Source organism: Alternaria incomplexa, assembly GCF_024043165.1.
Source record: "Alternaria incomplexa strain BMP 0042 chromosome Unknown scaffold_19, whole genome shotgun sequence".
NCBI lineage: Eukaryota > Fungi > Ascomycota > Dothideomycetes > Pleosporales > Pleosporaceae > Alternaria > Alternaria incomplexa.
In genome coordinates this window covers 1-13,907 of record NW_026249868.1, presented here as the reverse complement: position 1 = coordinate 13,907, position 13,907 = coordinate 1, and the positions used below count along the sequence as shown (strand labels likewise).

Here is a 13,907-nt window from a genome sequence, read left to right as displayed (position 1 = left end):
GCGACCTCTTGGATGTAGGAAATGTAACAGATCATGCAGATTCTGGATATACCAGAGGACAGGTCTTTTTCCGTGTGCAGGCAGTCCGCGGGCAAGTTCTCGCTGTATTGTTGGCAGAAGGTACTTGAAAATCAAACGAAACCCCATTGCGACGCGAACCATTACGATCAAAACCAAATGGCGATGATAAGTTTCTGCGCAATTGGTCTCCTTCCAGAAGATTGAAAAGTGTGTGTGCAAGGTGTCGGGAGGGATCGCAAGAAAGAGCCCTTGTGATGATCCCTGCACGTACTAGCTCGACTTTCGCGTGAGCTTTGGCTTTCGCGACTTTCGTAGCCATTGACGCCAAACATTCGGCAACACCACCCCCACGCCTCTCCAGCACCTTCATGGCCTTTGGGTAGCTGATTTCCTACTCGCGCACTGCAGCGCAACCATGGCCCCCATCCAATCCCCCGAGTTCGACCTGGGCAAGTGCCTCAAGGGCGAGCAGCAGCTTGTGTATGTTTACCTGCATCGAGCGCAGCAACGTAGCTGACAGTAGCAGGACCTGGGACATCGCATACCGCGCCCTCTGCGACCCCGAAACCGCGTCCAAAAGCGACGCCCTACGCGCCTTCCTTACCGCCAACGAGAACAGAGACATCCTCAGCCACCCGTGGAAGCCCTTTCCCGACCCGTCGTCGCAGGAGAAGAGCAAATTCGAATCAAAGACCGCGCCCATCAGCGTCACGCCCGCACAGAGCGAACACTACGATGTAGCAGAGATCAAAGACGACAGCCTGTGGCTGGCCAAAGAGGCGCAGATATCAGAATATGCAGCGCTGCAGTTGGTCGTCCAGGAATGGCAAGGCAGGCCAACCGCACAGCTATTGAGTGGACTCACTGAAGAGGAGGCCCTCAGCGTACAGGAAGCCGCCGGAGTCGGAAATCTAGGCGCCTCGACCTTCGTCCCAAACTCATCCATCATGACCTCACCGCTCGCTTCCAAGACCGCGCATCTCGAACCAAAGGACCAGCGCCGCCTCCACATCCTCGACGTCTACCATTCGACGTGCGCGTCCATCATACGCATCAGCCAGCTTCTCGTCTCGTGGGGCTGTGCATCCAACTTGCGCAGCCAGACCATCTACGGCAACGACTACCTTAGCATTGGCGCCGGCTGGATTGAAGAGCTTGGACAGGCTATCGCAGCGGCGCAAGATGGCCCCTCGGGCGGAAAGGCGCTTGACGAGTTGCTCAAAGCATTCACCAAAAGATGCGACGCTTTAGACACCGGCTATGGCTGGGACGTCGACGAATCGATACTAGAGCCTGCGTCAGAGAAATGGGTCGTCGCGCAGACTACCGAGATGCTGCATATCCTTCACCTGGCCTTGGTACACGCAGACCTGGTTGCGAAGGACTTCCTACCTGCGGCTACCATCGAGGACTGGCTCAAAGCCTTCAGTTTCCGCGGCTTTTTCCGCGAATTCCCTGCAGTCACGGCTCGCCAGGAACCTCTCATTCCGGTGATACAGCTACTGACTTCACTAATGTCTTTGACTATTTTGAAGGTGGACAAGATCATGGACGACCTCGAGTCTGGCAACTGCAACGCCTGGGACTCCTCATCGTACATCCTCAACGGCACAGTTGTAGAGAGCATTACCACAATCTTCGGAGAGGCCAAATTGTTGGGCGCCAGTCCGGCTACACCACCTACATTCGCCTGGGCTATCCTGACTTGGAGGCTCACCACCCGCGCGAGCTACGAGGAACAAGAGCGTGACCGTCTCATCGAAGCGTCGAACGACACAGGGAACACGGAACCTCAGACTTCGCCACTCGAAGAGGCTGCTTTAGTTGTGGCTAGACTTGAAAATCATGAGCTCTTCGACGGCAAGATGCCTTATGAGGAGCTGGCCAATATCAGCTCAGCAGTGGGTGTGCTAGCTATCATCAACCAGCTAGTCGAAACCAGTCTGCCTGCATTTGGAACATCGATCGACCAGATATCGCAGGATAGGATTCGTCTACTGTTCCTCCAACTCATCCGCGCCGCAGTCGGCAGTGACATTGTTGCGTACAGCCCGGATCTGATAGTAACAACATACACAATTCTCACCGGTGATAACTCCTTCCGTAGATGGGAGAATGGGGAGATTTCTCGTCATGCTGATCCGGTTGTTGCGTATTTCCTGGAAGACGAATACATCCTTCGACCACTGCTGCTCAACGAAGCTCGCCTACGCTATCCCTACGAGATGACGCCCTTCCTCAAATTCTGTAGCGCATTGACACGCGGGGACAAGACCATGCAGAACGGCATGCCTACATTCATCGAGAAGCTTGGGAACCACAACCGACTTATGCAACGCCTCCCAGAAGGCTTCAGGGACTATGCATTGACGCGCGAGGAGGAGAATGCCAACTGGGTTGAGCTTACAGCCAATCTTCCACTCTTCTCGACTGGAACCCCTTCAAGCTTCCGTGGGCAACGACGGTTATTGACCTCCGGCAGATCAACACAGTCTGACGGCCTGTCTGGAATACCTGCTGGCACAGAAGGAATTATCGTTGATGATAGCTCACAGCCTTACGTGGCGGTATGGCATCATCACCACTCTACACTTTCGTACCTAGTCGAGCTGCTTTCAACATACCCTGTAGGCAGCAGTAAGGTCGAAACCGCCACGCAGCAACCCGCATCTCGCGAAAGCGTCATCGAGATCATCGGACTCTTCGCCGACTTGATGCATTCTTCTTTACATGCTTCTGAGGGCATCTGTTCAGCGGAACTTCTGGAGGCGATCAGCATCGGTGCTGAAAGCAGCCAGGATACTGTCAACATTGTGCTTGCCATTTTCGAGGAGGAGCTGCTTCACCTCTGCCAGGAGCCTAGTAACGAGGCTTCTCTAGAGCTTCTGGTCAACTGCACCCACTTCCTAGAGGCCTTAATCATCGTCTCACCACATAGGGTATGGCCCTGGCTCGCTAGGAGCAGGTTGCTAGAAGGCGACGGCAACGGAAGCTTGGCGACTATTCTGATCGGAACTGAGATGGTTCTTGGGCGATATGACTTCCTCATAGGATGCATTCGACTTTACAAGGGGCTCGTCAAGGATGCCGTTGAGCGATCGGTGTCTCGCAAAGTGCCGACAAAAGCACTTAGTCGCTTCAATGCATCTGCGCCTTCAGAAAGCGGAACGTCGGATAAGATCATGAGCACCATTCTCTTTACATTCGGCCGGACCCTTGCCAGCATATACGAGAGCTCTTTGAACTGGAAATACTCCCAACCCAACCACCGTCCTGAGATCAATATCGCTATCTGCGAGGTTTTCACAACGATCTTGAACCTTGCGTACAGCGTCGACGACGAGCCCAAGCTATCTGCTAAACTTGCCAAATCTATCGCGCCCATCGCTGAGTACCTTACCCAGCTATACCTTACGCGATCTGGTGCAGATCTTCCAACGAATCCGCTGATGACATCTCTGGTTACTGGTGTCAGCCCCAGTGACATCACGTTGCTCACGACCTCGAGTGCTTTGTGGATGCAGCAGACGCAAACTACTGTGGCCTTCGCCGATGTCCTTGTCAGGGTTGCAATACTACTTAACAAGCCCTGGACACACCTGGAGCAGCAGTTGTTCAAAGCTACGCCATTATTAGCACGACTATATGCGACCAGTGACAAGTGGAAGTCGCAGGTCGTGCTCCTTTTGGAAGCTCTTGTACGCGGTGCTGTTCGGGTCGCTGGACAAGAAGACTCAGCAATGGCAGACGGAGACCCAAAGCAGACTGCCCGGAAACAGATTGAACAGCAAGAACCGCCTTCCCTACTTGGTCACCTTGGACCACGGACTGCAAAGAACTTCTTGAGTGTGCTGTCACAACTAGATGAGCCATTGCAAATAGTCGACATTCAGACGAACGTCTGGAACTTGCTTTCGGCTGTAGTAACGTGCAAGCAGCAATGGTTCTCGTTGTACCTGCTCACTGGTAGCACACCTCGCGAGTCGATTCGCTCCAAGAAGGATGCGACCCATGACTCAAGAAACAAAGCTCTCCTCACGCGAGCACTCGATTCGCTTTCTAGCATGGCTTTGCCCGAGAAAGACGCGAGTGGGATTTCATGGCCTCTTTACACTGCCATGCTTGAGTTTGTTTCATCAGCGCAGAACAACTGGTCGTGGGCGATGGGTGACCTAAGGCAACGTAAAGACTTGATCCAGAAGCTGCTTGCTTTCCTGAAGTGGATGGCCAAGCAACCCAAACAACCAAAAATGAGCAGCAATAGCGAGACACTGGAGCGCTCTTTCCAGAACAGGTTTGCGTCGTTAGCATGCGAAGTCATCGCCATGTATCTCCACAGCTCGCGGCAAGTGGGCGACATCACTGTGCTCAAGGATGTTGTGCCGAGTCTGACATACCTGGAAGATACTGCTTTGGAGCTACCGTCATACAGTACATCCTTGCACGGCTATCTCAAACAGAACCTCGAGCAACAGTATCCTGGTGTCTCATTAGGAAACCTCAAGCGAACCACACTCTACCCGGAGACCTTTGGGCGCGCCTTCTTCTACGACATCGACCTTGCTCAACAGCTTTTGGGCTTCAACAGCAAATGGACAGGTCCTAGAGAAGGTACGGGCTTCGCTGCCGAAGTGGAGAAGGCCAACTACAACCTTGGCCTCGTTGAGTCTCAAGTCCTACTGCTCCAAGGCTGGAAGCTACTGGCTCTTGAGCTGAGCCAAGTCGTAGCAAAGGATGAGCGCATAGTCAAGGTCCTTGTCGGTGTCATTCAGAAGTGCATGGTTGCCAATCAACAATCGAATCTTCCGGAAGCGTTGTTTGGCCAGCTCATGGTACTGCGAGCAGATTTGGCTTTCGCACTGCTTAAGAAGCTGGTGGAGGCCAAAGTACGAACGACCGAGGCACGCCAACTACTCGCTCCAGTATGGAACGCCATCCGCACTTCTACGCCCGACTTCGAGAACGTGTTTTCGACTGACGCTGTGCACTACTACCGGTCTCTGCTACGAATCCTGTACCTCGCCCTTCATTTCCATCTGATCGAAGACACGGACACGTCAGACGACGCATCCTTCCGCTCCTCTTTCCGCGGCACAATGCCCACAAGCCACAACAAATACACGGAACCCATCTCCACCCAACTCCTCGAGATTCTGTCAGACACGGTTGCAAAGGGCTTCCGCAGCCTGGCTAACCAACTCCACGCCGAACCCGCATCCGTCTCGCCATCTGACTTCGCTCTCCTCACTGCGCTTCTCCAACGCATCATCGCGATACCAGAGATGTCGAAGTGGCAACAGCAAGCCGCTCTCCTCTTCGCCAACAGCAACACCGTGCGCTACGCCACCAGTCTGTTCTCATGGGCCGACCGCCTAACAATCTCCCACAACGGCGTCGACGACCCCATCTACGGCGAGCTCAGCGTCCTCTTCCTACTCTCTCTATCCAGCATCTCAGCCCTCGCCGAGACCATGGCCGTGGAAGGTATACTCAGCCAACTCAACACCGCAAACATCATGAACTACTACCGACGCACCAACGGCATGGGACCCTTCAACAACCCATCCCGCATGTACAGCATCTGGACAAAAGGCATCCTGCCCCTCTGCCTCAACCTCCTCCTCTCCGTCGGCCCGCCCATCGCCGCGGAAATATCATCCTTCCTCAACCAGTTCCCCGAGCAACTCGCCCGCTCAGCCCTAAGCATAAACTCAAACCCTTCGTCCCGCACATCAGCCACCAAAATCACACTGACCGTCGCCTCGGAAGTCCACTCCCTCTCCCTCATCGCCAGCATCCTAGAAAACGTACGCAAACAAGGACCCAAGTTGGGTATCCAAGCCAACGAAGTCGCCCTCCTGGACTGGGACAGGGAAAACATCAAGGAAGATGTCGAGAGCTGGCTTAGCCGTAAGAGTGCGCTACGCGAACGTATCGTTGCTGTCGACGAGCGCGAGTTGGAGATGCTGAGTCAAAGGAAGGGATCAGGTGAGGATGCGCTGAGTGAGCTTGAGATGAGGGTGTTGGGGGAATTGGAAGACGCGGGGAAGTGTCTTGGTGTGGGGAATGGGAATGGAAACGGGAACGGAAATGGGAAGAAATAGATAGAGGGGGATGTGTAGGATGATTTGCAAAAGCGCTGGAGTTCTGGAGCGGGGTTTGAGATTAGTTGGTCGTTAGATCTAGGATGTGGTAGTGTAGTGTACTTCTAATGTTACTTTCCTGAAGAATTGTTGCTCTAGTCACGGAGTTCGCTGTGATGCTCTTTGGGCTCGATGCAGCAGTCTAGCTTCCACCTCCCTTTCATCTCATCTCACATCGAACTCCTTCCTAAACAAGTAACTCGTCGCAAAAACCGTGGATTGTGGTGGTTTTCCTATTCACCCTCCCGGCCTGTCACCACCACCCTACCTTGTGAGTAAAATCAACAAAGTCCCGAGTAGGCAAGGCCTCAAGAGGCGTAGATTGTAGCAACTTTCACTGGCTTTCAACCTTACTACCATCTCATCTTCCTGTTCGACATTTCTGGGTTTCATGGTCACGAATAGGCCACAACATGAAAGTTATCATTTATATTGATCTGACACTAATAGTAGATATTGACAGCCGTTACGGCCGACATCGATCGCCATGTGAAAAGAACCATGTTCTTGTACATATACCATACTTGCACCACACGCGCCAAACGGAACAGCTCTAGCGCCGACATGCCTGACAACTCCCGTGCTACGTGCCATGAGACAACAACCGTGTCATATTCCATACTAGATGTTCATGCCTTTCCTAAGCATCCACAATAGACCAGCCGGATTCCACATCGCTGACTTGAGGCGTAACGCCACAGGCCAGGTCGACGAAGCTACCATGCTCGTCCTCAGACTCGGTCTCGCTGTCAGTATCGACGACGGATCCGATTTCCGGAACATCGATATACTCGGCCGGCTGAACTTTTGACGCCTCTTGGACCTTCTTGAAGTGCGCCTCGGGACCTTCTTGGGGTGAACTGCTCGGAGCGGCCAGACCCTGGTGCGATGGGTGCGACTGCGCGTGCTGTGGGCGGTTATCAGATGGGGAAGACATGGTTACTTTGACCGTGGCCGGTTCCTCCGTCGGCTTGGGTTTGGGGTCCGCGTATTGATACTGGATTCCGCACGGATAGAGCATCTTGTCCATCGCTCCGCTAGGTACCTCCGGAGGCTGAAAGTTGGAGTCCGCCGCTTCAAAGCGTCCGCACCAACTGAACATGTTATCCATCGTTCCACCAGGAACCTCTGTAGGCTTTGGCTTGGGGTCCGCCGGCTGAATGTGGATTCCGTACCAAGTCAACATGCTGTCCATCGCTCCGTCAGGTACCTCCCACCCTCGGGCGATAAAGTAGAGCTCTTTGATCTGCTTATATGCGAGGTTGACATTCTCGAACCACGGCCAGGTAGTGATGAAGAATTGAAGAAGCATCGTGTTACCAACGAACAGGAAGTAGAGCTGGAAGGGCGTTGCCCACCGGGCGCCATACGGGAGCTGTATTGGGTACGAAAACAACAGCTCTTGTATCAGTCTCCCTACAAAACAAAAATGCAGGGATGCGGGCATGATTTTGATCTGTTCCGTCTTGCGGGAAGGGGGAGGAGGGCGAACGGCCTTGGGTATGACGAACGGTGCCACACTGAAGATGATCGCAAACATGACCACCAAGATAGAGGCGTGGACGTAGTCGAAAAAGACCACAACCTGCTCCGTAGCCCATTTAGCTTTTTTGATTTGGCGGTTGGCGTCCCGCATTTCTTTGATCTTGCGTTTGAGCTTCGCGAGGGCCTCGCGTGAGATGCCGACTTTGTTTGCACGCTTTGAAGAACCAGACGGGTAGACTAGGCGGCATGGTTCGGTGGGCTCGCAGCGTAGAGCGAAGCCGAACGGTACTTTAGGCAGGGCTCGACTCAGAGGAAGTGTTCCGCTAGTATTGGCACTAACAGGAACGTGTTCAGTGATGGGAGATGGTTTCCTATCCGTGAACGCGCTCGAAAGTAGATTCCAGAAACGACGAGCTTGCTGCTGCAAGGCTCCCAGAGCTCCCTCAAGCATGCGGCGAGAGCGATAGCTCGCATCAGCCCAGTATGTCAGCACAGCCTGCTGTGGGGTTGGATCCTGTATCACCACTTGTGGCGTATACTGCAGTCTACCACAGTTCTCCATCGTCCAGTCCATGACCTGCGTGCGCATGTCAGGGTACTGAAAGCCGAGGCCGTAGAGTTCGTAGTTGGCCTCCTTTAGACCGCGGACAAGACAGTCTTCATGAGTCTCCATGAAGCCGCGGTTTAGTCGGCTAGAGAGAAGTGTATCCAAATTCTTGTACAGTGCGTCCTCTGTGTACTTGGATGTTGAAAGCGCCATATACTCGTCGACCGCTTGGTTATGTCGAGGATATATCATGTTCGTTATGCCGTGGAATCCGACATAGACAGCTGCGAACGATGATGCGAGGTAGGTGACGCATGTCAGTAGAATCGCGACGCGCGGAAAGGCGCGTTGGAGTATGGGGACGTATGCAGGATCGGATTCTGTTGATTCGGATGCAGCGCAACGGCCCTCACGTCGTGACTGACTCCGAGTAGACGCCTCGTATTCTGGTCGAGATGGCATGTCGCTGGCTCCCACAGTGGTGGATGGTGTCGTAGTGGGTGCTGGTCGTTGAGCCTTGTGGTAGTTAGCTGCTGTGGTGTAGGTGCAGCGGCGTTGTGGGCTGCGTCTGCGGAAGTGAGATCGGTGGAATTTCTCTTCTCAGGTGCGGTTGAGGGGTGGGCCAATCGCGAATGCTTAAGTAGGCGTGGGGGAACGTATTTGAGTACCACGGAAGAGGTCGCCAGGGACCAAAGACCGTGCTTGACCAGGCAGCACTTGGCTGGTGTGCAGTGAATTGCCTGTAGGATGATGTGACAGAAGCGCTGTCAGCACTCGTTTAGGGACGCTCGCAGAAGTTCACGGTGAGTAGACTAAGGAATGAAGACAAGAGCTCGAACGCGTGTCGTTGCCTGGTGAAGACTGGAAGGCGCGATGTGGTCCCGATGTCTGCATGACGAAAGGGCCCACTCCAGGACCATACTAGAGCGTTTGCTGCTAAACACCAAACCAACGCGACAAAACGTAACACTGTGTTCAAGGTGTGCGCTTCTGATTTGAAGGTCAGACGCCGTGCTATGGCTTCAAGATAGGTTTTAGGGCTACTTACTACTTCTTCCTCTGCAGCCTTCTTCGTGGCGCCTGCCCAATATCTTCTATGTCTATCGCAACTTCCACATCTTCTGCTTTGATCTCATCGACTTCAGCCACCACCTTCTCTTCTTTCACCACCGCCTCTTCGCTGCCATTGGGAGCTTCTACTTTCACAACAGCTTCTTTCTTGACTTTCGTGCTCTTGGCTACGACTGCCGAAGGACAGAGACCTCTCTCCGCTAACTTGCAATCGCCACACTTCCTACCCACGGGCAAACATATTGTCTGCCCAAAGCCCACCAGCAGGTTATTAATGTCATGCCACTTGTCTTTTGGTAGCCATGACTCCAGTGCTGCACGCGTCTGTTCTGGCTGCTGCGTCTTGTGCCAGCCCCATAGGTTGGTTATGCGGTGGACGTGGACATCGACACCAATACCCTCGGTTTTGCCCCAAGCTGCGCTCATCGTCAGGTACCCCATCTTAGGTCCGACGCCCGGTAGCGACACCAGCCCTTCGATAGTGTCTGGAATTTCGCCGTCGAATTTGTCTCTCAATATTTCGGCCGTTTGCTTGATGTACTTGGTCTTGAGGTTGTGGAAGCCGACTTTGTTGATGAACGCGTTCAGTTCGGGGGGTTCTAAGGCGAGGACCGATTCGAGGTTGAAGCCCTGCACTATGTTAGCTGGGAATGGCCATATAGCCTCGGATCACATACCCCAGGCATCCTCTCCTGCATGCCTCGCATGACAGGCGCTAAGACAGTGTCTTTGGTCTGGCTGCTCAGCATCAAAGCAATGAGCGTTTGAAACCGTCGATCGCGAGGCGACCTGATGTCTTTCGCTAGGCTCTCGCAACCCATAGTATCCACCGGTGCGAGGTTCTCGTTCCGCATTTCTCTCGTTAGGGTATATATCTCCTCCCAATTCGCAGGTGGCTCCATCGTGACAGTTCCATCGCTGGTCTTGATCTTCTTCGCAGGCGCACGACGCGCTTTCTTGACCTTGGCAACTTTCTTCGGCGACGCGATTGTAGTGATTGATGTCTCCTCTACCTCCTTCTTTACAATGATTGGCATGTCCTGACCTCTTTTCCTCTTCATAGGCATTCGTCGCGTCTCGCCATCCGAGGCGGAGTCCGCTGGCGCAGAGCTGAGGTCTGAATCTGATCCAGCATTCTCGTCGCTACCTGGCTCGCGTTTGACTGGAGCTGGCGCATTGGTCGCGCTTCGTGTCTGACGTAACGCTCGTTGCGTGCGACTCGCTGCGACAACGCGGGACGCGTCTCGGGAAACTCGTGATGTTCGCATTGGATGATCAATTGGAATGCGCAAACAGCATGCAATGAGCGAATGATCTTTGATCTTTACGACAGATTGTCTGAGCTCGCGGGCTGATGCGCAGCTCATAGTGATGACGAAGACGCGGCCCCTGGAAGTGGAAGCAGCCAATCAGCGCATTTCAGATGTAATGGGTTAACCGCGCTGGCACGTGAGAACAAGCTCCCGCACATGACGTCAATTCCAGATTTCGATTGAAAGCAGATTTGCGACAATCCACGTCTCTGCAATTTACCTAATCGCGAAACTGTCATCTAGACTGAGATGGCGCCTGCTATGGTTATAATTCAACTTGCTCCCATTGGATTCTCAAGGCTGGATTGACACCTCTAGAACCAAGTTTCTAGAGGCCAAACCCAGAGTACCTAGGTATCTTCGTCGCTTTCAACATAGTACTTACCTCTACCTTGAGATGCAGCATACACAGTCCATGATCTCATATAGCCCGGAAGAGTTTGAAGTATGTAGGCTTTCAAATAAGTAACATCAGCCTCCTGCAGGTTAGCTAGAATTCCCGTGCGGATGGTTGCGCCGAACAGATGGGCCGTGCGGAATGCAAGCTAATTTGGCTCGTGTGGAGACGTCACGACTTCATACGACAACGCCAGCTGTGATTCCCACCTTGTGTCACCCATTGGCTCAACCTCTTGAAAATTATAACACCCAAACAGCAGATCTCTCGTGTATGCTACATCTTTCACGGCAATAATCGCCACACCCGCAACACAGAATGCTACGCGAGCAAATGAAAGAGGTGGACCTACTGATTCTGGGCGCCGGATGGACGTCCACGTTCCTGATTCCGCAACTGGAGGACACCGATATTACGTATGCCGCAACCACCACCAGCGGAAGAGACAACACCATTCCGTTCAAGTTCGACCCCGAATCTGGTGATGCGGAGCCATACAAGCGCCTGCCAGCGGCGCAAACCGTAATCATCACTTTTCCATTGGTGGGGCACTCGCAGTCAAAGACCATCGTAGGGCTCTACCGCTCCGTTCACGGCGCAAAGAACAATTGGGTGCAGCTCGGATCCACGGGTATCTTCAATAAACTGCCCAATGACTGGAGCGCTGATGACGCGCCATACGACAAGGAGGACAAGCGAGCTATCGCGGAAGACGAATTGCTAGCGCTCCACGGCTGTGTGCTGAACTTATCGGGTCTGTACGGCGGCGAGCGCGTCCCCGCGAGATGGCTGCCTCGCCTCGGCCAGTCCAAAGACGATGTTGCTAAGCGAGGCGCTGTGCACTTCATCCACGGCGAAGATGTCGCAAGAGCCATAATCGCAACCCATCGGAAGTTTACGCCGGGAAAGCGCTGGATCATTGCTGATATGCGCGTATACGACTGGTTCGACCTCATCATGAGTTTCAGCTCCATGACCGAATCCTCCATGACTAAGGAAGAAGTGGAGACGCGCCAGGAGTTCGCTAAACGGGTGGGGGAGCTCATGGAAGAGCAGAATATCCGTGCCTTGCCGCGTGATATGGGTGCCTTGGGCCGGAAGCTGGACTCGAGGGGATTTTGGTACCATCACGGGTTGTGGCCCCGACACAAGCGGTTAGCATAGTGGCTCGGCTCGAGGCAATTTTGAAAAGAGTCACAGATCAATCATGTGTGCGAGGTCGCGCGTAATGGACATCAACTCGATAGGCTTGTTCTTGTGGTCCAAGCGACAAATGGATGCCTGGGAGGACGCTTCCATGTATTCTCAGGTAATTGCCATGCTCTCTACTGGTCTGATTGCGCCTATGTGCTCGGCCTCCAACACCGCTGTTACATCCATAGCATACAGTCATGAAAACACCTCAAAATGAACCAAGTTTATGATATATCGCAGTCCGAACATCTTCTTTCCTGCGCTGCAATAAATAGCTGATATCCCCTTCCGTCTCTCCTAATATCTCAAACTCTCAGACCAAATTACTTTCACCATCGCAACTTTCAAAAGTATCTTGAACTACCAAACTCTCCACCCACACACACACCACCTCAACACCACTCATCCACACATACCAAAAGCCATCCACACACACGAACATGTCTTACTCCACCTACACCGCAACCCAACACCAGCGCATGTGGAGTACAAGCTTGCACCAGTGGATCAACATCTCTGCCCCAAGGCCAACCTACCAGCCCCAACAGATGAGCATGCCACAACAGCTCCCTCCTCCCGGCGTCGCTGCCACTAACTGCTTCCCTGCTGGTTCCGTCCCCAACCAGCAATACTACTCTCACATGCCGGGTAGGTCACAACCCGGCGCCGTGAGCACTCCTGGCGTCGCTGCTACTAATTGCTTTTCTTCTGCTTTCGTCCCAAAGCCTATGTTTCAAAATGCTAGGAGGCACTTTACGCCTAGGTATCAGCAGCAGGGTGGCGTCATTGATGCTACTACAAACGGTCAGTATTTCGACCTCACAGGGGATGATTACGGGGAGATACCTCCAACATGGCCAACAACTCCCTCCGTCCCCGTTCCCTCCGCGCCTACCAAGAGGAAGAGGCAGTCAGGGGAGGAAGACGAGGTACCCAAGGTACCAAAGAAGAGGGGCAGACCTCCCAAGGCTAAGCCCGTGGTGGAGGTTCAGGTACCAAAGAAGAGGGGAAGACCTCCCAAGGCTAGACCTGTGGTCGTACTCCAGGTACCAACCCCTGACACCACCACCACCACCACCACCACCACCAACTCCTCATCAGAGGAAAACTTCGCGTTCGAAGCCGCCCCGTTTGCCGGCTTCAACGAGTACACCATCGACCAACGCGTCGAGGCAGGAATCCCCTGCCGCCTACAAGAGCGTGGGCAAGACAGCGCCGAAGCTGTAGAAACCGTTGACAACCTCCCGGCCTTCTCTTTCCCCGCGTATTCAGCGGCTGAGAGTATATGGGAGGACGCCCCGATGGTCCAAGAACCTTGGATCAGGGATGTGGCGCCCGCTGAGAACCTCCCGGCCTTCTTTTCCTCGGCGTATCCAGCGGTTGACAGTATGTGGGCGGACCCCCCGCTACCGCAAGAACCTGAGATCGTGGAGCAGAATTCCGCTGGGGAAATCATGGATGCCATGTCCGCTGCAGCTGCGGCGGATGATGGGGCTGCGAATGCGGCAATAGATGACTTCGTGTGCGACTGGAACGGGAATAATCCGGAGGATATGATATTTTGAATAGCGGTTGAGGTCTTATACCTCTAATGTCAGGTAGTTATACGGAATAAGTAGTAATAGTCTTAGAAGAAGACGAATGCATCTGCTGGGGGGGGGGGGGGGGGGGGGGGGGGGGGGGGGGGGGGGGGGGGGGGGGGGGGGGGGGGGGGGGGGGGGGGGGGGGGGGGGGGG

The 13,907-nt window shown here is 53.8% G+C and overlaps 5 protein-coding genes across 5 annotated transcripts; 3 read left to right on the top strand and 2 right to left on the bottom strand.

Annotated features, from left to right (window-relative positions):
- Positions 1 to 436: 436 nt before the first annotated feature.
- On the top strand, positions 437 to 6,125 carry J4E90_010037 (uncharacterized protein; the record flags this gene model as incomplete). Its single annotated transcript, XM_051439553.1, has 2 exons — positions 437 to 501; positions 548 to 6,125. 2 exons carry the CDS (start codon positions 437 to 439, stop codon positions 6,123 to 6,125), a joined length of 5,643 nt encoding a protein of 1,880 aa, XP_051286462.1.
- Positions 6,126 to 6,804: 679 nt separating this feature from the next.
- J4E90_010036 (uncharacterized protein) lies at positions 6,805 to 8,658 on the bottom strand (the record flags this gene model as incomplete). The annotated part of the gene is made up of 1 exon (XM_051439552.1): positions 6,805 to 8,658. One exon carries the CDS (start codon positions 8,656 to 8,658, stop codon positions 6,805 to 6,807), a length of 1,854 nt encoding a protein of 617 aa, XP_051286461.1.
- A 585-nt stretch (positions 8,659 to 9,243) lies between these two features.
- J4E90_010035 (uncharacterized protein) lies at positions 9,244 to 10,634 on the bottom strand (the record flags this gene model as incomplete). Its single annotated transcript, XM_051439551.1, has 2 exons — positions 9,244 to 9,897; positions 9,945 to 10,634. The coding sequence occupies 2 exons, from the start codon at positions 10,632 to 10,634 to the stop codon at positions 9,244 to 9,246; spliced, it is 1,344 nt and encodes a 447-aa protein (XP_051286460.1).
- Positions 10,635 to 11,295: 661 nt separating this feature from the next.
- On the top strand, positions 11,296 to 12,141 carry J4E90_010034 (uncharacterized protein; the record flags this gene model as incomplete). The annotated part of the gene is made up of 1 exon (XM_051439550.1): positions 11,296 to 12,141. One exon carries the CDS (start codon positions 11,296 to 11,298, stop codon positions 12,139 to 12,141), a length of 846 nt encoding a protein of 281 aa, XP_051286459.1.
- A 578-nt stretch (positions 12,142 to 12,719) lies between these two features.
- Positions 12,720 to 13,736, top strand: J4E90_010033 (uncharacterized protein; the record flags this gene model as incomplete). Its single annotated transcript, XM_051439549.1, has 2 exons — positions 12,720 to 12,819; positions 12,997 to 13,736. The coding sequence occupies 2 exons, from the start codon at positions 12,720 to 12,722 to the stop codon at positions 13,734 to 13,736; spliced, it is 840 nt and encodes a 279-aa protein (XP_051286458.1).
- Positions 13,737 to 13,907: the final 171 nt, after the last annotated feature.